The sequence below is a fragment of the Schistocerca cancellata genome, chromosome 1, assembly GCF_023864275.1.
Source record: "Schistocerca cancellata isolate TAMUIC-IGC-003103 chromosome 1, iqSchCanc2.1, whole genome shotgun sequence".
NCBI lineage: Eukaryota > Metazoa > Arthropoda > Insecta > Orthoptera > Acrididae > Schistocerca > Schistocerca cancellata.
The window spans coordinates 598,374,637-598,399,051 of NC_064626.1; the positions used below are offsets into that span (position 1 = coordinate 598,374,637).

At 38.0% G+C, this 24,415-nt stretch overlaps 2 protein-coding genes across 2 annotated transcripts in view; one reads left to right on the forward strand and one right to left on the reverse strand.

Moving 5' to 3' along the window:
• LOC126182179 (deoxyhypusine hydroxylase) overlaps positions 1-2,892 on the reverse strand; it is a 40,242-nt gene extending 37,350 nt beyond the window's left edge. Inside the window, exon 1 of the mRNA XM_049924829.1 lies at positions 2,508-2,892. Within this exon, the coding sequence (XP_049780786.1) occupies positions 2,508-2,793 (286 nt within the window). The 5' untranslated portion in view covers positions 2,794-2,892. The remainder of the gene's footprint in view (positions 1-2,507) is intronic.
• A 155-nt stretch (positions 2,893-3,047) lies between these two features.
• On the forward strand, positions 3,048-19,970 carry LOC126182196 (probable 28S ribosomal protein S23, mitochondrial). Its single transcript, XM_049924830.1, has 3 exons — positions 3,048-3,362; positions 3,469-3,630; positions 19,485-19,970. The coding sequence occupies exons 1-3, from the start codon at positions 3,319-3,321 to the stop codon at positions 19,804-19,806; spliced, it is 528 nt and encodes a 175-aa protein (XP_049780787.1). The 5' UTR covers positions 3,048-3,318; the 3' UTR covers positions 19,807-19,970.
• Positions 19,971-24,415: the final 4,445 nt, after the last annotated feature.

The following is a 24,415-nucleotide window of genomic DNA, read 5'->3' on the forward strand; positions in this document are numbered from 1 at the left end:
CCAAACTTTGTCAGTGTATTCTTCAGTATGTTAATGTTAACATCATAAGGACTCGGCATAATATATGATCCAAAGAATAAAATAAGTGGCACCAAATAATAAGACTAAGAGGCTGAAAACTTATCAGAATATGCAAATGTATGTCACAATTGAAACATTCTTATTCATAATAGATTAAGTATCGTTTGTATTTGTAATAGAAAGTTCTAATTATAGCACTTCATTATATTCATAATATAATATAATAAAGCTGTACAAAATTTCAAGAATGTACTGTAAATAACTCTTAATACAAGGAATCTTAAAGAGGCAGTTCAAAGGCCATGTTCTACTATCAGATCCATACTAAAATTTTAGCCAGCAAAGTTTAAACACAGTAGAGCAAAAACTTTTTCAGTAACTGAAGAAAAAATAACTGTCTTTATATAAAAATTAAGAAGATTGTAAATTGTTAAACAGAGCTATTAATTAATACATGTCCAAGAAAGGGCCATTTAGATGCTGCTACCTGTGCCTAGGTTGGTAGATAGCACACATTCCTTTTGGACATCTGCTGTGCATAAATACAGCCAGCGATGCAGTTAGAAGAGAGACTTTGCACCAAGATACCAGTCTGTCCATGTCAATCAAATGCCTGTGTGTGCTGTGGGTCGCTAAGATTTCACGGACGTAACTGTTTGTGTGTTGCCCGTCATGTTGACAAAACCACAAAGCAAGAGGAGAGATCATTTCTACTTTTCAGACAAGCAATTAACTTTTGGTTAGAAGTCAGGGCAATAGATCATTTAACTTTGAACTTACTGCAGAGGTCACCTCTGAACTGTTAATATTGCTGTTTCTGATAGGGATATCATTATATTTTGTGTATGTCAACCTTTAAAGAATGTATCAATCAGTTAAAACTCAGAACTTTTAATTACAGTCACCGTTCCTGATTCAACTGGGTAAACAGCAAGTAGGAATTTTTTTCTTTCAATGAGTTCAAAGAGTTATGTGGACTGGCAGACTGGAAATTATGTTCAATATGTTCTCCACCACTTTCTCACTGACTGCAATTATCATTTTCAGGCTTTTGTAAATGGCGAAGGTAGATTTAAAGCACGCAGGTACACAATTTAAGTGTCTTTTCATGGTGACATAACAAAGGTAACGACCATTTTGATTATTTACCTGCTGTCCGCCACACTGGCAAAAAGGGCATTCCTGACAAAGAGAAGTCTGCTAGTAACAAATATAGTCTTTGAGGAAGAAATGTCTGAGAATGTATGTTTGGAGCACAGGACTGTATGGTTGTGAAACAAGGACTGTGGGAAAACTGAAGCAGAAGAGAATCTAAGCATTTGAGCTGTGGTGCTACAAAAAAAATTTGTAAGTTAGGTGGACTGGGTAAGGAATGAGAAAGTTCTCAGCAGAGTTGGTGAGGAAAGGAATATACGGAATACTTGGACAATGAGGGACAGGATGATTGGACATCTATTAAGACATCAGGGAGTAACTTGCATAGTATGAGAGGGAGCAGCACATGGTAAAAACTGTAGAGGAAGACAGACTGGAACACATCCAGCAAATAATTGAGGACATAGGTTGCAACTGCTACTCTGAGATGAAGAGGCCTAAAAAAATGCATGATGAGGTGGAAATCACTTGCTTCCAAGTGTAGGCTGTAGGACAGGTGTTGAAATATGTACAATTTCAACTGATTCAACAGTTATTCTTGGTATGTTGCACTTCTTGGCAAATAATTAGTGTGTCAATTCAAAGTGTTCACTTTGTAAGACTGCTCATGTAGCTTGGACTTTGCTACAAGTAATTTTTCACTATTTAATGCATCCAAAGTGCCTTGGGTTCCAGCACTGACAAAAAAATTTCAAGATGTTATCACTGGCTAAGTGAGATCTAACATGCAGAAACTTCGAAAGGCTTTATCAACTAGTAGAGATAATCTTTAAGCCCAAAAGATTTGCATATAGTAGTACAAAGAAGTGTAATCAAAATCTTTCTAATAAATTTTCTTTTCCCCTTCTACCAGTATTGTACTTACATACGACTAGGCCCTACTACTCATACAGCCCATGTAAAAAAAAAGAAAAAGGTCCCATATACACCAGGCATCATAGGTACTATTTAGTCTACTAGCAAATATAAATAAACAAAGAAAACTTTCAGTAATGAAGTAGATCTGACTTGGGCTACTTCAACTGCGTTAAGTATAGGCACTACTCTATGTTACGCACTACTCTACGAGAACATACCACTTCAAATGTAAGAAAATATCATACAAAATTGTGTGAAACCGCTGACGTGCATATTCTTGAAACAAAAGAAATATCTTTACTAATGCTTTCCGTATCGATAACGATTTGAGATAATATTGCTGTTACACTATCAAATATCACATAGTCTAATGTTAATTTCTCTACGGTATAGGGCCTTCAGTGAAAATTCTATAGTTCTCAACAAAATTAACTGATATGTCATTGAAAGTTCCAGGACTAATGTAACCTGACCTGCTTCATGTCTGACCATGGGCTCCTGATTACGGTCTCTCAAAATATCTATCAGAATAGGATTTGCGATGGGATCCTGCATCTGCCCAAGGCAGTATGCCAGTTCATGTTTCAGTAACGCTGAAGGATCATTAAAACATTGCTTAATACATTCAACAGCAACAGGTCCGCCTATGTTTTTCAATGTGAATAATGCTCTAAATCTTTCTTTCAGCGGCCTTTCCTGGTCGTTCAACACTGATCCAATAGCTCGTATTCTCTCTTCAGGAATCAGACTCAAACTCATCTTGCTGCAATATTATAACGAACTTAATTCACAACATACACAGTTACACACTTCGTTTCAACGTCACAACACCAGTCACCAAGACATGTGACAATCACAACCAACGCATATCGCTGAAAGCTGTTAGGTTGTCACATGTTTTGTTTTTATAATTTTTCCCTCTAATTTCCCTTTAACACAAAGTAAACTATTCCTGCATATTTTCTACTTATTTGACTAATTTGCTACTTCTATTTGGAATGGTTTTCTATTCATTTTCAAGCTGTGTCACTGCCGCCTATATTACGGGCAGCCGCGACTTCGTTCAATGTTATGTGTAAACATCGAGTGTAGCGTGGTACAGAGCCTTTAAAAGTTCGTGTGTTTACAAACACTAGACAACTACGACCGCAGCAGCGTAGCACTATATTTTTGTTATGGACAATGTTAGTGATGTATAGATATTTTATTGGTCTATAGGAGAAAACCATCTCTTCTTCGTAGTGTAACAGAAGTGGTGTTAGAAATATTTCGTCCTTCTGAGACATGGCAAGTAGCAGATTAGAAAAAGTTGGAACTATATATTCAAGGTAAATTTTAGTAGTTTTGCTACTACCTCAAATCGTGTGGGCTTAAGTTGCATATGATGACGATAGTGTAGTTCACATAAACTATGTCCGTGTTTCTCGTTCGCAGGGTTACCGGTCTTCTGAAGTCTGGTGCCATGAAGAATGAAGATAGACCAATTTGGTACGATGTGTACAAATCCTTTCCACCGAAGTACGAGCCAACCTTTTCCAGACCTGCTCCAAATGTACCCATAAGGAATATCTTTTACCCCGAGGATAATTTGCGAGCGTAAGAATTTCAATTAACTCAAATACTCTGCGCTCTGGGCATGCTTCGGCGATCTCAGTGAGCACTGCAAAACGGTAGAGTGTTATATACCACGGCAGATCTTGGCGCTATCATGTGAATCGTAAAGATGTTAGAAAACTACATTAAAAAAACGGCCTCAAGGTGTGCTAATGACATGCTGATTTGGTGCGTGACTGTAAATGTGGTACAGATGTTTGTGGACAAACTCTGGGGCAATGAGATGAAATGATCGTATGACATTTATTGGCCGAGATATCCCCTTCAGGGTTCGGCCGCCGTATTGCAAGTTTTTTTAGTTGATGCCTCTTCGGTGACTTGCGTGTCAATGATGGTGAAAATGGTGATGAAGTACACGCAACACCCAGTCCTCTGCAGCAGCTGCATGTCGCTTGCTTTCCAGTGTGCTGATGCTGTCCGCTTGAAATCTTTATTGGGATGATTCACTGATCTCGTAAAGTGGTCTGGGGTCTCGGTTATGTTGGAAGAGGACAGTTTGGCTGTGAGTTGATGAAGCCAATGTATGTGAAGACGACATAAATACTATAGTAACAAATTCCTCTGTAGAGTACCCAGAGGTGTACATTTGCTTCATACATAACGCAGTTTAGTTAAATTTAAAATAGCATGACAAAAGTTTTGAAAAATCTTCATAATTTTTATATTCAGTGTGTTTTTTCAAGATTCACTGGAAATTTGAAATCAGTGGAAAGTTTCAAAAATGGGTCATCTCCAACAGAGACCACCTTCTCCAATCAGCCTTCATTGGTGTTGAATGTTAAAACACTTTTGGAAGTGTAACTATTTTGGCATCCTGTTGGAATCATTTCCTTGGTGTCCCAGCTCTCCCGGTCATTTTGTTGTTCCTGCCCCCCCCCCTCCTCCCCCTCTTCCCCTTCCCCCATTCCCTACACCAGAAAGAGTGAGAAATAGAGATAAGAGTAACAACAAATAACAAAATGTGCAAATTTAGGATCTCAAGAAATAACAACAATACTATAAGTGTGTTGTGTTGTTGTTTTCAGACCTGAGACAATTTTGATTCATTTATTCATGTTAGTCCAACCTAAACAAGTTCCTTCATCTCTGTTCACCAACTGCAACCCATTGTCATTTCACGCCTACTTAATTTATTCAACCTTGGCCCCTCTGCAATTTTTACTTTTTGGTCATTCGATGTCAAGGTGACCAGAGGTCCCCACTTGACCATCTCCAAATCTAATGAAATTTTGTGGAAAGGTTCTATATGGTCTTTGATGGTTATATAACAAATTTCAGTTCAGTACCTTCAGTGGTTGAATTCTTAGGAGCTTTTAAAGAGAGGCTATTCATCTTCGCATCGTGTACAAAGGCACAAATGTGCTAAGTTTGGTAGGCTTTTTTAAAATTTCTAGCAAACATTTGGTCATGTACATTAATATACACAGACAACTTTCTATGCTGAATCACACCATGACAAAAATGTGAGATTTAGCCACTCCTAAACGTAGATACAAGCCTCTAAAGTGGCTAAAAAATTTGTCGCACTATTTTAAGAGCCAAGGTTTGACCAACCCTTGCTTCTCTTCATATGGACCAATCACACCAAAACTTCAGAGGATTATTCCTACCTATGATGTCTGTATATGTATCAAATTTAATTAACATTGGATGCCTAGATGAGAAGGTATGCATCTGCAAGTTTGGCCAAAATTTTCTAAATGCAAATTGTAGCGTATTTTTGGGGGGCAGTATCTCAACTGTGTCTTGTTCAATCCATTTTTTCTTGCCACAGCTGGAAAGAGCATGCTTAAGCTTTCAAAGCTATATTGTTTAATTTCTGGAGCTTACATACTGATTAGTAAGAATACATTTCAGAAGTTATTATTTTAGTACTTCCCGGAGATCGAAAAGTGAGATATTTTACTCATTAAGTCCTCTAATAAATTTTTTATTTAGTATATAAATCAGTTTCAAACATTAATTTAACTAATGCCATACACAACACAAGCAAATTTGCAAAACAAAAACACTAAAGAGTCAGCTCCATTTTTGGTTAAATAGTTCTACAATTTTGTCAATGACAGACAGAGGAAAACTGTATTGTCTTCCTGATGATGATGGTGCTTCTAAAGTCATGAAAATATGCTGCTCAGAAATCCAGCAGGTGTCTTTAGCAGTTGGCCAGTGCAAGGAACGAGCAGAACCATGTGGGTTCATAAAGCTGATGAGGACATCATCTTGTTCATATGAAACTTTTCCTACCCACCAAAAATTGTCTTACACCCATGCAACACACTGTCCTGGTTGTAAACTTGCAGTTGAGATTGTTGGAATTTCTTCATCTACTTCAGAGGCATTAACTGTGATTGCTGTAGCATCATTGGAAACTCTTCTTGTTGCTTGATCAGGCTGAACTTTTTCAAATTTTTTTTATACGCAAAAAAACTATGCCTGGAATACTGTCACCATAGAATTTGAAAAAAGTCATATGGCGTCAATATTTGGTTATCGAAGGGCCTCTGCAAACTAGCACAGGTTGCTAGTCTTTCTGTTGTTCCCACAGTGCCAGTACAAGGCGATTTACTGTGGCTTGTTCCAGAAAAATTCCATTCGACATTGATGGCAAAATTTTTTCATGCATACATAAATTGATGAAATTTTTGAAATTCTTTTATTGAGCTGATGAACCATCACTAAAGAAATAAATGTTCTTAATGTTTTCATTCTTTATCTTTAAATATGCTATTAACATTATTTGAAACGGGTGGACAGCAATGGCATCGTAATGAAGACAGTCGCTGATAATACAAATGCTAATACTCTGACATTATTTGCCACCAAAATAGATAACAAACAGATGTAATGTGGTCCGACTATTCTCCCAATGAAATCCTTGCACAGCATCTTGTACAACAAATGAACAAGTTTCAGCAAAATCCATTAATACAATTAATTCATTTCCTGCAAGATTTCTTTTTAGCTGCTTAAGGTATAAACTTCAGTGTTATGTCACAAAGTGATGGCTTCTTAAACCAGTAAGTTTCAAAATCAGTGCCTCCATGAAACCTTCAACAGTTCTCTGGCATGTCTCTAACATGCCTCTGTCAGTATGGACACATTGCTTGTATTACATTGTTTCTTCAAGGTCATAATCTTTAAAAGCATCTTTAAGAAAAGCCTCTAGTTGTATTTTTCCTGGACATTTGTCACAACGTTGCAGTATATAATCTTTTGATTCCAAGCTGCATATAGTTTCTTCTCAAAACCTTGTAGTCGTCTCGGATGGATGTTTCTGAAGCCAACATTAATTTGACATTTTGATAAATTGCACATACACATACCGAATGTGATCTAGAAGCACCAACTGTAGTGCACCATTTCAGCCTGAGCTCACAAAATTTTGAGAAGCTCAGTTCATTTCCATATTGCTTACAATAAGCAGTGAACATTTCTTACAGGTTACAAAGGAGCAGTGGTTCCTGCTTGTGAATCTTTTTCCCAGTTACTCTTACTGCATCATAATCCTTTTAGCTGGGCATAAATGAGAAAACTCATCATCTCCAAACAAGTGAGGACATTTTGTTTTACTTCATCATTGAGCTTTTTCCCATTTTGGTTTGCAGTTGTTGCCAAAATCCAATCTTCCATCTTTAGTTTCCTAGACTTTTTCACCATTTAGTTGAAACAGCAAATTCTTTAGCCATTTTTTCAATAGTCCAGCTATTTGTGGCCAGGATCAAAATTTGAACTTTACTGCAATTTCTTGAAGCCTGAAGCTTAATCTTAAGTTCTTCAATTAAGGTGTCCTTATCTTTATGTTTTTGGCACTCTTCCATTTTTATTTGAACAATATCTACTTGGCTCACACCAGCAGCTGTGGCAATTACCTTAGTAATGCTGCCTTGGGCCTTCAGAACTTTGTGCTTTATGTATCCCATTGAATACCTTTTGCTGATCCATTGAAGTTCTAATGGTGACTCTTCAATTGGTGATAATGAAGTATTAACAGTAAAGCAAGCATCAATGACGCCCATGTCTTCAGTGGATAGGCTTATCTTGGTGAGATGCTGTAAAATATACAAATTAGGCCATCAATACATACTGTTTTAGTGCTTACCTTTAGCTACAACAATGATTATTGATTATTCAAACACTCAGTACTCAACACTAAGATTGTACAGTGTCAACACCAAACATCACTCTGCACAGAAAATTAACTCTGTGAAAATTGCTAATAATGAAAGCAATAATTGAAACTGGTGATTCAGCAATGTATCACTGCTGCGTGGATAGAGCCTTAAAAAACTATTGCTGCTTTATAATGCCGATGGAAACTGATTTACAGTGCATATATGCACCACCATGCAGTGTAGGATTACAACATTCCAAAGCAACATAACATTCCATTACGATATACTGTAAAATAATGTATAAACACTTCTTATTAGCATAGTTACATTCCCTAAACTACAAGCAAATCTTATACTATTAAAAGACACTACAATTACATTTTTTGATTTACAGCTTCATATTGTATTAATTTTTTGTATTTATTGATAATCCATTTTCTCCACTTTTGATAGGTATTCTTACTATCAATATGTGAGATCCAAAAATGGGAATAGCTTCTCATTCTTCTTACCAAAGTTAAATATTTGCTATTGGCTGCTCTTCTTTTTACTTTTTTTGTACACTTTCATGTAGGACTGTTTACCTGCCTCTCAACTAAAGAGATTAATGGTGCTTGGCTATTGATATTTGTATCTTGATCCAGTAAATCGTAAAACTGTATTTCTTTGTCACCAGCGTTACTCTCTCTTGGGTGGATTGTGTAACCATCATCTCTGGATGCCTTTGGAAAATACATTTGGTTCAGTGTGTTACGCAACATTGTCCATGCTACCCATTCTCATTTTAAAAGTGTGCTTCTTCCAGTATGTGGCTGGCTGGTACTATCAATAGCCTATATCATCACCAGTAAATTGAAGTGCAATATTTTGTAACCTTCAGTGGTGCATCTTACCTCTGTAGTACTTACTGTGGGCACCCGATGGGAACATAGGATTACGGTGTAGTTTTGCTCCAACTTTGAAGGTAATCTTCACCAAGATTATCATATGTTCATACTCTTTGTAATTATTTAATTAAACATAACTCAGTTTTGTATGGCAATAGTTACTTTGCTAGTACTTGTCTGTCCAGCCAATTTAACAATATTTCTTCCATTCAGAAATTAAGAATGTTCTCATACATATTAATGTCTGGTTACAGCCACCTATCTGTACCAAGTATTATGTTTGCATTTATGGTTGATGAGTAAGAGAAATTCTGAGCTGCTTCCCTGAATGCGTTTGCAGTTAACTAATGTTATGTAACATTTTCTTTTTCCTGACCTGCAAGACTGTATATTACTCCCACCCCCCACCCCTTTCTTCCCCCCCCCCCCCCCCACACACACACTAAATACAGATAACTCATTATTTTGTCTATAGAGCTTCATACTTATTCCTTATTGGCCCTACAGAGGGTTTCTCTAACTTAAGATGTGTTCATGTACATGCCACACATTCTCTGCTATCGAGTAGCTGCTTTCTAGGTGTAGTGCATGACTGACATCTTCAGGAAGACCCAAGAATTTCTGCCTTAGTGTGCAGGTCTAGCTATATGAAAGCACAATAATCACAGATTTGATAATTTTCAAGTTCTATAGTTAGTGGTTTAAATGTCTTCAGTTAAGCTGATTACCTGAATCCAAGTCATTTCCTGAAGACATACATTTAATTTCAGTCGCATGAAACATACATACACACATTTCATCTTCAGCAGTGAGTAATGTTTTAGCTTATACTTATGATTTTGGATGATTCATATTTATCGCTAGGACTGGAGTAATGTTGCAGATTTAGAGACATAAAGGACATCAGTTCTTATGTTTGGCACGGTGTAGCATATGTCTATATTAACAAATGGTGAGGAAATAATACTGTTATAACTTCCTTGCTCACTGTGTGGTTCTTTAGTGGGTGCAGGTGTGAGGAACAGACACTGTTCATGAACAGAGAATTCAGATATTAATTTATTCTACATGTTTTTGTTGTGGTCTTCAGTCCTGAGACTGGTTTGATGCAGCTTTCTATGCTACTCTATCCTGTGCAAGCCTCTTCATCTCCCAGTACCTGCTGCAGCCTACATCCTTCTGAATCTGCTTAGTGTATTCATCTCTTGGTCTCCCTCTACGATTTTTACCCTCCATGCTGCCCTCCAGTACTAAATTGATGATCTCTTGATTCCTCAGAACATGTCCTACCAACCGGTCCCTTCTTCTAGTCAAGTTGTGCTACAAACTCCTCTACTCTCCAATTGTATTCAATACCTCCTCATTGGTTATGTGATCGACCCATCTAATCTTCAGCATTCTTCTGTAGCACCACATTTCAAAAGCTTCTCTTCTCTTCTTGTCTAAACTATTTATCGTCCATGTTTCACTTCCATTCATGGCTACACTCCATACAAATACTTTCAGAAACGACTTCCTGACACTTAAATCTATACTCGATGTTAACAATATTAAGCTATCTGTGTAACCAGTCGTTTATCAGTGGAATATTTCCTGAGTGGCTGAAATATGCTGAAGTTATGCCACTGTTTAAGAAGGGAGATAAAGAAATAGCATCAAATTTCCGTCCAATTTCACTGTTGCCAGCATTCTCAAAAATTTTCGAAAAAGTAATGTACAGTCATCTTTATAACCATCTTATCTCAAATAACATACTGTCAAAGTCACAGTTTGGATTTCTAAAAGGTTCTGATATTGAGAAGGCTATCTACACTTACAGTGAAAATGTGCTTAATTCATTAGAAAAAAAATTGCAGGCAACTGGTATATTTTGTGATCTGTCAAAGGCATTTGACTGTGTAAATCACAATATCCTTTTAAGTAAACTAGAATATTATAGTGTAACGGGAAATGCTGCAAAATGGTTCAAATCTTATATCTCTGGCAGGAAAAAAAGGGTGTTATTAGGAAAGAAACACGTATCACGCTATCAGGCATCATCCAACTGGGAACTAATTACATGTGGGGTCCCACAAGGTTCCATTTTGGGGCCCTTACTTTTTCTTGTGTATATCAATGACCTTTCATCAGTAACATTACCAGATGCCAAGTTTGTTTTGTTTGCCGATGATACAAACATTGCAATAAATAGCAAATCAAGTGTAGTCTTAGAAAGATCAGCCAATAAAATATTTGTGGACATTAATCACTGGTTCCTAGCCAATTCTTTGTCACTAAACTTTGAAAAAACACACTACATGCAGTTCAGAACTTGTAAGGGGTGTCCCAAGAATATATGTCTAACATATGATGACAAGAAGATAGAAGAAGTGGACAGTGTTAAATTCTTGGGATTACAGCTTGATAATAAATTCAACTGGGAGGAGCACACCACAGAACTGCTGAAGCGTCTTAACAAATCTCTGTTTGCAATGCGAATTTTGTCAGACATAGGGGATATAAAAATGAAAAAGTTGGCATACTATGCTTACTTTCATTCCATAATGTCATATGGGATTATTTTTTGGGGTAATTCATCAAGCCAAGCTAAAGTTTTCCGGGCACAAAAACGTGCAGTAAGAGTTATATGTGGTGTGAACTCAAGAACATCCTGCAGAAGCCTGTTTAGGGAACTCGGGATACTAACTACTGCTTCCCAATATATTTATTCCTTAATGAAATTTGTCATTAAAAATATATCACTTTTTCAAACCAACAGCTCAATTCATGGAATCAATACTAGAAATAAGAATAATCTTCACAAGGATTTAAAGTCACTTAGTCTTGTACAAAAAGGTGTGCATTATTCAGGAACACACATTTTCAATAACTTGCCAGCAGCCATAAAGAGCTTAACAACCAATGAAATTCAGTTTAAGAGAAGCCTTGTGTGTGTGTGTGTGTGTGTGTGTGTGTAAGTTTAATCTAACTTCTGCACCATTTCAGTGCAGTAATGTGTTCATTGTAAATAAGTATTATAGTAGTTGTATTACATGTTTATTACCTTATAAATCAATAAAAAAACTTTATTTTAAATTCAGTGCATTAGTATTTGTAAAATGACTCTTAGTGTTCATTAAAAAAAATGACGATCATTCCACTTGGGACCTGTGGAATGGTACATTAGCTTACTTGTTTTAGTTGTAAATATTTGTCGTGTATTGTTGTTTTTCTGACATGTTCCACATCCTGGAGGACCTCCTCACTACGGATCAATTGGAATGAAAGTAAATCTAATCTAATCTAAAAACAAATTTCTCTTCTTCAGAAACGCTTTCCTTGCCATTGCCAGTCTACATTTTATATCCTCTCTACTTCAACCATCGTCAGTTATTTTGCTCCCCAAATAGCCAAACTGCTTTACTACTTTAAGTGTCTCATTTCCTAATCTAATTCCTGCAGCATCACCCAACTTAATTCGACTACATTCCATTATCCTCATTTTGCTTTTGTTGATGTTCATCTTATACTCTCCTTTCAAGACACTGTCCACTCCGTTCAACTGCTCTTCCAAGTCCTTTGCTGTCTCTGACAGAATTACAATGTTGTCGACGAACCTCAAAGTTTTTATTTCTTCTCCATGGATTTTAATACCTACTCCGAACTTTTCTTTTCTTCCCTTTACTGCTTGCTCAATATACAGATTGAATAGCATCGGGGAGAGGCTACAACCCTGTCTCACTCCCTTCCCAACCACTGCTTCCCTTTCATGTCCCTCGACTCTTATAACTGCCATCCGGTTTCTGTACAAATTGTAAATAGCCTTTCGATCCCTGTATTTTACCCCTCCCCCTTCAGAATTTGAAAGAGAGTATTCCAGTCATCATTGTCAAAAGCTTTCTCTAAGTCTACAAATGCTAGAAACGTAGGTTTGCCTTTCCTTAATCTTTCTTCTAAGATAAGTCATAGTGTCAGTATTGCCTCACGTGTTCCAACATTTCTCTGGAATCCAAACTGATCTTCCCCGAGGTCGGCTTCTACCAGTTTTTCCATTTGTCTGTAAAGAATTCGTGTTAGTATTTTGCAGCTGTGACTTATTAAACCGATAGTTCGGTAATTTTCACATCTGTCAACACCTGCTTTCTTTGGGATTGGAATTATTATATTCTTCTTGAAGTCTCAGGGTATTTCGCCTGTCTCATACATCCTGCTCACCAGATGGTAGAGTTTTGTCAGGACGGCTCTCCCAAGGCTGTCAGTAGTTCTAATGGAATGTTGTCTACTCCCGGGGCCTTGTTTCAACTTAGGTCTTTCAGTGCTCTGTCAAACTCTTCACGCAGTATCATATCTCCCATTTCATCTTCATTTACCTCCTCTTCCATTTCCATAATATTGTCCTCAAGAACATCGTCCCTGTATAGACCCTCTATATACTCCTTCCACCTTTCTGCTTTCCCTTCTTTGCTTAGAGCTGAGTTTCCATCTGAGCTCTTGATATTCACGCAAGTGGTTCTCTTTTCTCCAAAGGTCTCTCTAATTTTCCTGTAGGCAGTACTATCTTACCCCTAGTGAGATAAGCCTCTATATCCTTACATTTGTCCTCTAGCCATCCCTGCTTAGCCATTTTGCACTTCCTGTCGATCTCATTTTTGAGACGTTTGTATTCCTTTTTGCCTGCTTCACTTGCTGCACTTTTGTATTTTCTCCTTTCATCAATTAAATTCAGTATCTCTTCTGTTACCCAAGGATTTCTACTAGCCCTCATCTTTTTGCCTACTTGATCCTCTGCTGCCTTCACTATTTCATTCCTCAAAGCTACCCATTCTTCTTCTACTGTATTTCTTTCCCCCATTCCTGTCAATTGTTCCCTTATGCTCTCCCTGAAACTCTGTACAACTTCTGGTTCTTTCAGTTTATCCAGGTCTCATCTCCTTAAATTCCCACCTTTTTGCAGTTTCTTCAGTTTTAATCTACAGTTCATAACCAATAGATTGTGGTCAGAGTCCACATCTGCCCCTGGAAATGTCTTACAACTTAAAATCTGGTTCCTAAATCTCTGTCTTACCATTATATAATCTATCTGAAACCTTTTAGTATCTCCAGGGTTCTTCCATGTATACAACCTTCTTTCATGATTCTTGAACCAAGTGTTAGCTACACTTAAGTTATTCTCTGTGCAAAATTCTACCAGACGTCTTCCTCATTCATTTCTTAGCCCCAGTTCATATTCACTTACTACGTTTCCTTCTCTTCCTTTTCCTACTGTTGAATTCCAGTCACCCATGACTATTAAATTTTCATCTCCCTTCACTACCTGAATAATTTCTTTTATCTCATCATACATTTCATCAATTTCTTCACCATCTGCAGAGCTAGTTGGCATATAAACTTGTACTACTGTAGTAGACATGGGCTTCGTGTCTATCTTGGCCACAATAATGCGTTCACTATGCTGTTTGTAGTAGCTTACCTGCACTCCTAGTTTTTTTTATTCATTATTAAACCTACTCCTGCATTACCCCTATTTGATTTTGTGTTTATAACCCTGTAGTCACCTGACCAAAAGTCTTGTTCCTCCTGCCACCGAACTTCACTAATTCCCACTATATCTAACTTTATCCTATCCATTTCCCTTTTTAAATTTTCTAACTTACCTGCCCAATTAAGGGATCTGACATTCCACGCTCCGATCCGTAGAACGCCAGTTTTCTTTCTTCTGATAACAATGTCCTCTTGAGTAGTCGCCGCCCAGAGATCCGAATGGGGGACTATTTTACCTCCGGAATATTTTACCCAAGAGGACGCCATCATCATTTAATTATACAGTAAAGCTGCATGCCCTTGGGAAAAATGATGGCTGTAGTTTCCCCTTGCTTTCAGCCGTTCGCAGTACCAAAACAGCAGGGCCGTTTTGGTTAGTGTTACAGGGCCAGATCAGTCAATCATCCATACTGTTGCCCCTGCAACTACTGAAAATGCTGCTGCCCCTCTTCAGGAACCACATGTTTGTCTGGCCTCTCAACAGATACCCCTCCGTTGTGGTTGCACCTATGGTACGGCTATCTGTATCGTTGAGGCACATAAGCCTCCCCACCAACGGCAAGGTCCATGGTTCATGGGGGGGGTTATTCTACATCTAAGATCAAATAGTAAAAATAATAAGTAAGTTTGTTGCTGTAGTTGGAATGTCAGTTGCTAATAGTAGCTTTGAATGTTTAAATACATACAGGTACAGCAGATTTATAAATCAGTCAGTCTTCAGTTCAATAACTATTCAGTAGAGCATGAGCCCTGGCCACTATGGAAGTCTGTAAATGTTACTCAACTGGCAAACATACAAAATGGAGTCAGTGCAAGTATGTTTGAACTTAAGTACACCCGCTGCTGGAGCTCCAGAGAGGGGATGCTTGCATCTCATTGGCAGTGGTGTAATCATTCATGGTAGTGCGCTTGTGCTGCCGTGCTTGCTGTAGGAAAGGTGGCAGCGTAACTGGCGTTGCTCGAATTTGGATATGTGGCTGACCAGATAGTGGCCGATACTGCCTCTCTCCCTGACTAACTTGGAGGGTGTGGGTGAAGGCGTGTGCTGTGTATAATGATGAGGCTGGGTATGTGTCTGGGGGCAGAGCAGACCGAACCGTATCCAGACACTGCAGCTTGCAAGCACCAGGGAAACTGCCTTGGAAAGCCAGGCGCATGATGCGTCCGACGACTTGGAGGGTGCTGCAGAGGGTGGCCGCAACTAGCTGATGGTGACAGCATTGATATCCTTGGGAGAGGTGACCTGCAACGTTGGCAGCAATGGCAATGCAGGTGGGCAGGCAGAGACTTCCATCACTGACTTGGCCATGGGTTGAGACACCCACTCGGTTAGCTACATAGGAGGATGCATTTGCATCAGACAGAAGTGGCTGCATCACAGTGGCCGGATGTCATGCTGTGAAGAAATCTAAAACAGTTTGATCTACTGCAGGATCACTGAATTCGTGGAGCCGCAGCTGATTTTGATGGTGCTGATGCATACCTGCACTGCCACGAATAGTTTACTGTGCTCTGTCAGCTGATCTGAGAACAATGCTGGATCTCCATAGTTGTGGCTTGTTGTACACTTGATATTGATCTCTGACGTTTGGGTACAACTTCATGCTGAAGTCTGAAGCTGGATCAGAGCAAATGCAGCAAAGTTCTGTGGCATCTCCCATGCAAACATTCTGTCAGAAAACTGTTGGGAGCTAGCAAAGTGTTATATAAACTCGGAAACATCTTCATGTGAATGTGAAACTCGAAGTTTTGACATTTGTGTCGTTAACATTTGAACAAAAGTTTGGTCATGCCAGTAGACTGTGGCAAAAACATTGCTGTCCTGACATGCTGTATTCCATTGCGCGTGTAAAATCGTGCAAATTCCTTGGAAGGAAAACAAGGCCCATTGCCAGAAATAATTGTTTAGTGGGATAACAAAAGGATATTTGTAGTTGGCATCGACAATAACTGACCAACCTGTTTACCAAGAGGGGCGAGCAGAGTCTATATGGAGGCATCGCCATGCAGTATCAGAATGCGGCTAGGAGAAAAATTCCTGGCGCAGAGCAGCCTGATTGTCGTCCACGCAAGCATGACATTTTGCTGTCACGAATTCTATTTCCTTATTTAAACCAAGCCACGTACAATGTTGGTGCACCAGCTGCTTAGTGCGAACTGTTCCTGAATGAACTCTGTGTAGATGACTTAAAACTTGCTGTTGCAATGAGGTGAGGATTAACACTTGTCTGGTCATTGGGCATGAGAAGCAGAATCACATCATTCAGAAGAGATAAACTGTTGCAGTACACAAAGTATTTTCACACTAAGGAGTCAGGAATACATTTCTGAAAGCATGGCCGACCTTTGTGAATGTAACTTGCTAGCAATGGTAGTGATTGGTCATGCTCCGTGGCTTGCACTATCTGCTGTGAATCACCAGGAAAAGAATCCAGTGATTGCAAAAGAATCCAGTGATTGCAAACCACTAGAATCAGTAAGTACAAAAGGAGATTCCAGTGCATCAAATGCTGCATCTGTGCTGACAGGTAAACGAGACAGTGTTTCAGCGTGTGTGTGTTGCACTGTTGGGCGATACAGAATTTCATACTGATATTTTGACAGTAATTGCAAACTACAATGAAGCTTTTGTGCTGCGTGGTTGGCAACTTGTTTTGATGGATGAAACCTTGCAGTCATAAGCTTGTGGTCCGTGACAAGGAATAATTTTCTGTCAACACATAATGATGTAATTGGGTGACACCATATATTATAGCCAGGGCTTCCTTCTCCAGCTGACTAATTAATCTGAGCACTGTTCAAATTTTGAAGCAAATGCGATGGGGTGTTCTGTTTTGCCAATTTTATGGGACAAAACCACACCAACACCATGGGATGAGGCATTGACCACAAGCACAAGTGGTCTGATAAAGCAATGTTGACAAAGTAGAGCATTTTTCAGTCTTTGAAAAGCTTAGTCATAGTCTTTTGACCACTGGAACAGAACATTTTTACATCTGAGGTGGTTCAGAGGCATGGCAATTTGCGCTTCATTAGGAATGAACTCCAAGTAGTGAGTCAGTTTTCCAAGAATAGCTTGCAGTTCATGTAAATTCTTAAGAGATGGCAGTTACTGAATTGCTTGCAAATGTTTCATCATAGGACGAGCATAATTGGCATCGATGATATGCCCTAAGTATTCAATGATTGTGTTAAAAAAAGAACATTTCTGCAAGGTATGTTTGAGGCCCACAAACTTGAAAAAGACAGTCCAAATTTTTAAGGTGTTCTGCTGTTCATCCAGATGTCATCAAAATAATTAAAGCTAGAAGACATGTTACTTGTTAAAGGAATTTTTGGAACAACACAGGTACAGAAGCCTTTCAGGAAGATAGGCATTGATATTCAAACATGCCGACATCAATATTCATAACAAAAATATTCTTTGTCTCTTCATCCAGTGGTAATTGATGATAGGTTTCAGTAAGATCAATTTTTGAGAAGAACTGTCTTCCCTGTAGGTGATCCAAAAATTTTGTCTACACATAGGAGCAGTAGGAATCAATGATTGTCTGTCAAACAAATGTTGATACATGTCACAGAGTTGTTGAATTGTGGCATGGGAAACTTGTGTGTCAGTGACATGCACATTGTCCTGCACATCCTATCGGTAGGAATCAAACACAGCCATGCTGAAAATATTTGGACTTGCCCATGAGCAAACTACAGTGAAAGGAACTTCCTTAGTCATGTTTTTGTATTTTGCAGGTAAGCAGTGTGTTGCAAGCACTAAAACACTATCATTTTATATGTGGTGAGATGCAGACTTGATTTTTGCAAAGGTGGTTGGCCAAATTTCTTATGTGTTAAGCAGTAGTTTTTTCATAGGTTAAGCGACGTGACATAAGCTCCAGTATCTAGTTGAAAAGGCACTGACTGATTACAAATTTGCAGTTTAATCCACATCGTGTGATGTGTTTTCTGAATACTGTTGTCCATTCTGTGTTTTGGAAAACTCTCCTCTGTTTTGCTTGCATCTCATTGGCAGTGGTGTAATCATTCATTGCAGTGCCCTCGTGTTGTGTTGGTGGCTGCAGATAACGTGGTGGGCTAACTGGCAGCACACGCATTTGACTGTGCGGCCGACAAGATAGCAGCCGGTACTGCAGATACATAGGATGGAAACTTCAAAATTTAAACTGGTATAAACACATTTTGGAACTCCTAAAAAATTGTAGTCAGCCACATTTGCACTTAAAATCATTGCAAATTGTGAGAAGAGACAAATCAGTAAATTAAAATATTTTGCATATTGTCATTCAACAATGTCATATGGAATGATGTTTAGGGTAATTCATCTTTAAGAAAGAAAGTCTTCATAGCGCAATAACGTGCTGTAAGAATAATCTGTGGTGATTATCCCTGATCATCTTGTAGACATCTGTTTAAGAAACATTGTGTGTTCAGCATGTAGCCATGTTTACCATTTAATTTATTATGTGATTGTAAAATTATTCATTCCACAACATTAAGATTTTGTGTGCAAAACAATCTATGGAACATGAAAATAATTAACTTTGATTATAAAAGTAACATATACTTTGTCCATTGCACAGGGAATGACTAAATACTGTTAATAACTGCATAAATGTGATCAACTTGAAATCAGTATCAAGCATGCAAGACACATGTATCCTCTTGGAAAGCAACTTTGAGCCACTTACAAGTTAGTCAGATGGTTATGCTACTTTCTAGATACTTTGAAAAAGAATAGTACAAAAACATGGCAAGCCAACTTTTATCCTACATGATAATTGTATTTATTCTGAGTCCATACATAAAATAACTTTATAAACATATACAGATAGTGATCAAAACACAGCTCCTCTCTTGTACACTAACTAATATCCTCATTGGAAAATGGACCTAAAAACACCACATTAATAAAACACTGTTGCTATGGGTTGTTAATATATTCAGTATTCTGTCACCTGGAGAAAATATGTTACTTTTCTACAGGCAAGAACCAAAAATTTACAGTGAAAGGTCCTGGCTGTAGAGGGAGTGCATAGGAAGTCCCGGAAAAGTTGTTTGGACACTGGGACAAGTGTTGCAATATAAAAATTCCATATATCTGATAGCTGTATGTGTATTTGTCTGTGTATGCATTTTTCCATGTTTACTGTAATATGTACTTGCTTTTTCCTAGAACAGCCAGTTGATTTGAAGAATTTTGGTCATTTTTGTTATTTTCTTTTTCTTAAGATTTCCCTTTTGATGGTATTTTGTCTCAAAATAAATTGACATCTTGATATCATAGCTTAAATTCTTTTTTCAGACGGTTCCACAAGGAATATTCCAATCTCATGACAACAGTTAACATCGCTGATGAGAGCAGAAGTTCAATGACACAGAAGTTTCTGTCATTGTATAAAAAACTAGAAGAGGAAGGAAATACTGCTGAGGAGGATTTGTTTTTGTCAGCTGTTGAGTTGCTGGAAGCTGAGAGAGAAAGCAGAGTGAAGCAAGAAGAGAAGAATTTTGGAGAAGATCATGGAGAGGAAAAAAGTGATTTGGTTTCATCATTCAAAGCAGCTCAAAGAGAAATGGATAGAAGTGGCAGTGAAAAATTAAAACTTTCTGAAATTTTGAAAGAATAGTGTTTATTGCCATGTAATGTACAAACCTGTTGTAAAAATGACTAGACTCAAATGTAGTGTTAAGATGTTTTATTGGTATTATTGCTTGAAAACCCTGACTCATTGAAATATGCCCGTTATGTTGAATGAACATTACAGTGAACAATATTCACATGGAACAGTAACGAAGACTGGCTATATTTACTTGTGAAGCTCCTTGGGGTTGATTGATGGACACTTTGTGAAGGATTTGTTTACACATGTTTATTAGCAAACAACAACCATGAAGGAACCATCAGAATATTTTAAATTCTGCTGCAATCCTTTACAAATAATGAGGATGTGGTTCTCATTGCAGTTTTATTTATTATTGTGTCTTGTAAAATCCAGTTCCAAACTTTAATCTGACACTTGCAAACAAAAATGTGGGTTTTGGATGTGATCATTTCACATTTTTTGCGAAGAGGGGTGGGTTATAGTTTTATCATTTGTAATTGTTCCCCATTTGGGATTGTTTGCATGGGAACTTACTATTCCCATGCATGTTGGTAATATTGAATTGTGTTTGAGTTGGACTACCTCTGTTTGGATGCTTTAGTTACATCTGGTTTAAGGCCAAATGCCTTGTGTGTGGCTAGTAAATTCACACACCTTGTGCTTTCAGTCAAGCATCTTTTACATAAGTGATTTCTAAAAAGTAAATAATTTGGAAGTAGAGGAGTTGATTCACCAAACAGTAGAGGTGTTGGGCCGTTGACAGGCACACGCAAAAGAGTGAAAACTTGCTAGTTACAGAAAAATTATTTCGCAAGGTAAATTACACACAAACACACTGCATCATCCCTGTATGTATCTGTATAGTCTCAGATTTGAGTTCCTTGATTTCCCATTGTTTTAACTTTATGCACTTGAAATTTCTTGCATATCATTGTAGCAGAGCAGGTTGGTTGATGCTGCAGACTTGTTTAATGCTGGAATTGAACTACTTGAAGATGTGGAAATTTTATCAATAAATACAAAGAGCTTCTTCTGGAATGATTTCTTTATATTGTTCTGTAAAATACAACTTCTTCCATTCAGAACTTTACAACGCAGGAAACAACACAGTGAAGGTGACTTGTCAAGCTCTGACATAAAAATGTAGCATGAATAAATATTGTGTGTTCTTGTCTTGATCTCACACAGTGTTGTTATGCTGCACCCATTTTCTATGAGATTACATTTTACTCCAGCATGAGATGACAATGCCACGCAGATACTTCATCTAATGGAGATACTGCGGTCACAGCCCTCTGTATACTCATTACTTGCAAAAATAGATAACAAAACCTTTCACTTTCACATTCATAATTAATAAATTGCTTTATTGCTTAAAGGTCTTGATGAATCGTTCATCAGCTAGGTAGACGTATGGTTCCACATCACTCTACTGGAGAGATATGTAACACACATTCCTCTACTCGGATGAATGATGTCAGAACAACTACATAAACCTAAGTAGTTAAATGTTCAACACTGTATACAGCTGAATCCTATAGTAATTGTTTCTAATATCATATGGAGTCACACTGAAAAGTAATGCCTTTAATTTCTTTTAAACATGCTCAATATTGGTTGGGTAATTATAAGTCATACATTTTACTTGGCTGACTTTCCCACTTCCCTGATGCAAGTTGCAACCATCTACCTCTAGAGGAGTCCAAATTGTAGTGTGTAATATGGCAGTGTGTAACGTAACTATGTCGCTTCATGAGAAGAACTGGAAGCACAAATTTGAAGAGATCATCTGCAATGGAGCACTCTCTCCTGCAGCATGACAACGGTATGTCACACATGAGCACTGTGACATGTACAATAATCTGACAGCTGTCATCAGTCATCCTCCGTCAGTCCCAACTTGTCCTCACTGGCTCTGTCAACAAACTCAAACATTCTATAGTGACAATATCAACGAGAAATGTGTTTGTCACCAGGGTGACTATTATGAGAAGTAAATATATAAATATGAAAAATAAAGATGTAGAATGTTAATAAAGTTAATTTTATTTAGAAAGTTGTATGAGCTTTTACATAAAAGATTGAGAGGCATTACTTTTCAGCACACCCTCAACATAATATCTCTGTCTAACTCTAGAGAATGTGTCAGTAGGTTTATGTTGATTTTTCTATTCAAAACCCTTTTAATCTTGTTCTTAACATCACATTGCCAGGTTTTAATGGTTTATAATGATAATATGAATATACCTGCAACTCACAGATTTTCACCCTAAATTAAATTTATCATTTACCCATACTCTAATGTTGTTTGGTTTTCTTGGTTCATAATGTTTCGTCTCTTTCTTATCCATGGTGCAGATACACAGATATATCGATATGAAAAGTTGTCCTGTTTGTTGATTTATTTATTATTCTTCTGTATGCATTAAAGAAACACTTTATTTCACTATTGCCCACAGCATGTATCTTCGATCTACTTTTGTTGGGTCTCCCTTTTTGACTCTAAATATACCTCAAAGAAACTTTCCCCTGCTGAAATCTTGGAATTCATTAACCTCTTGGAACTGCCATTGAAAAATAATTGCTTTTCTTTCAATGGAAAAATCTACAAATTAAGAAATTGGGTAGCTATGGGTGCCAGCATAACAGGAATTATAGCTGAAATTTTTCTCAAGCACCTAGAGCACAAACTTTCCACAAGGAAAGTCAGCATCCACTCCAAAAGATCAGTTCTGCAGAAGATACATAGAGGATACATTTCTAGTCACTGACGGGATAAACAAAGATGACATCCAAGACACCTTCCAGACCTTTAACAAAATGCACAGTAAATGGGAAACAAATAATATCATTAGCTTCCTTAATCTAACCACCTGAAAGCAAGATGACAGATATGTCTTCCAAATCTATGGGAAGCCAACCATCACTGACATAAACATACATGTTTCTTCCTGCCACCCCAACATGCACAAACTAGCGGCATACCACTTGGTGATTCATAGAGCACTAAAACCCCACGGAGTAATGAGAACCTCTGGGATGAAATGAGAATCATAAAACAAATAGCTACATCTAACAGGTATAAACCCACACTAATAGACAATTTAGCTAAAAAAGTAAAAAAAGGAAAATAACCATCAAGAAACAGGAATATACAACATAAATCCCCTTCCTTGGTAATATCTCCCAGAAAGTTGCCAATATCTTCAAATGACACAAAATAAGAAATGCATTTCAAACAAAAAATAAAATTTGCCACCAGCCAAGATAAATTTTCATCCTCTGGCATATACAGGGTGTTTCAAAACTGAATGGCAGAACTTCAGGAATTGATTCCTTATATAAGAAGTAGAAGAAAGAAAAGGATGTGTCAACATGGGTCCAGAAACGGATAGTTGCCAAGTTATTCGAATTTGTTACTGTTACACAGTGCATATTATCAAGTGTTGTTTGCCAGTGGAAAATGTATAATTCTGGTTTTCAATAAAATTATGGATCAATGTGATATGGGCCTGAATATCCTTCAGAACGTGCAGATGAAGTACAGTGGTCACCAGTTAAATATTTACGTGAATAGTAATTGTGATACGCAGTCTGCTCTGAAGTGAATCGGAAAGTTAAATGTATGAGTAGCCATTAGCAAAGGTATGTTATGGGGTGGTTTAATTCCCTGTGCTGATGGCTTGCAGTCTGGAAATATACACCAAGCAGGAGCTCGCAACCATGCATTACATGTATGATTTGGCAGGTGGCAGTGCATTGGAGGCACGTCACGTGTACCAGGAATGCTACTCAATGTGCAGATTACCAGACCAAAAGACATATGAAGGAATTCATTGCCACCTCTGTGATTACGGAAGTTTCACACATCTACCAGGCAGCGGTAGTTGGGCAAAATGTATAGCACCAAAGGATGAGGAAGGTCTACTCAATGTTGTGGAGGAAAATGCTGGAGCTGTTGTTTTATTCACATGGAATCCAAAACTTGTATAACCAGCGCCTGTGGGCGGGCACAAATCCCCATCCAACTTTTCGATTGTCTCACCAACAGAGGTTCTCCCTTAACTGGGTAGCCATTGTTGGTGACTGCTTCTGGGCCCTTACATCCTTCCAGGGAGACTTACTGTGCAGAACTACGCAGAGTTCCTGCATACCACATTGCCTGAAGACTTACCGTGTGCATCTCATCAACAACTACATTCTATATATGGTGGTACTCTTGCACAATTCAGTCTGACTGCCTGGAGGCATACGAGTGCACAATTTCATGAGTGCTGGATAGGCAGAAGTAGAACGATTGCTTAACTGCCCTGTTTGCCTGACGTAAATCCTGTGAACTTTCATGTAAAGTCTCTCCTGTATTTGGCTGCTGTTGTGGGTGAACCTACTCTCCATGCATGCATTGTGACAGCCTTTCAGACAGTGTGAACTACACCAGGCAATAATGTATGATATATTTCAATGCACAGCAATTTATTTACTCACATACTCCGATAAGTTTTCTGTTTCTTTAGAAGTTTCTTTACAGTGACACTGTACCATTGAGGGTCCCCACCTGTATGAACTGTTCTGTTGGGTACTTATGTATCCTGTCCATGCTCAACTGTTCTTTTAAACTTTGTATATACCTGCA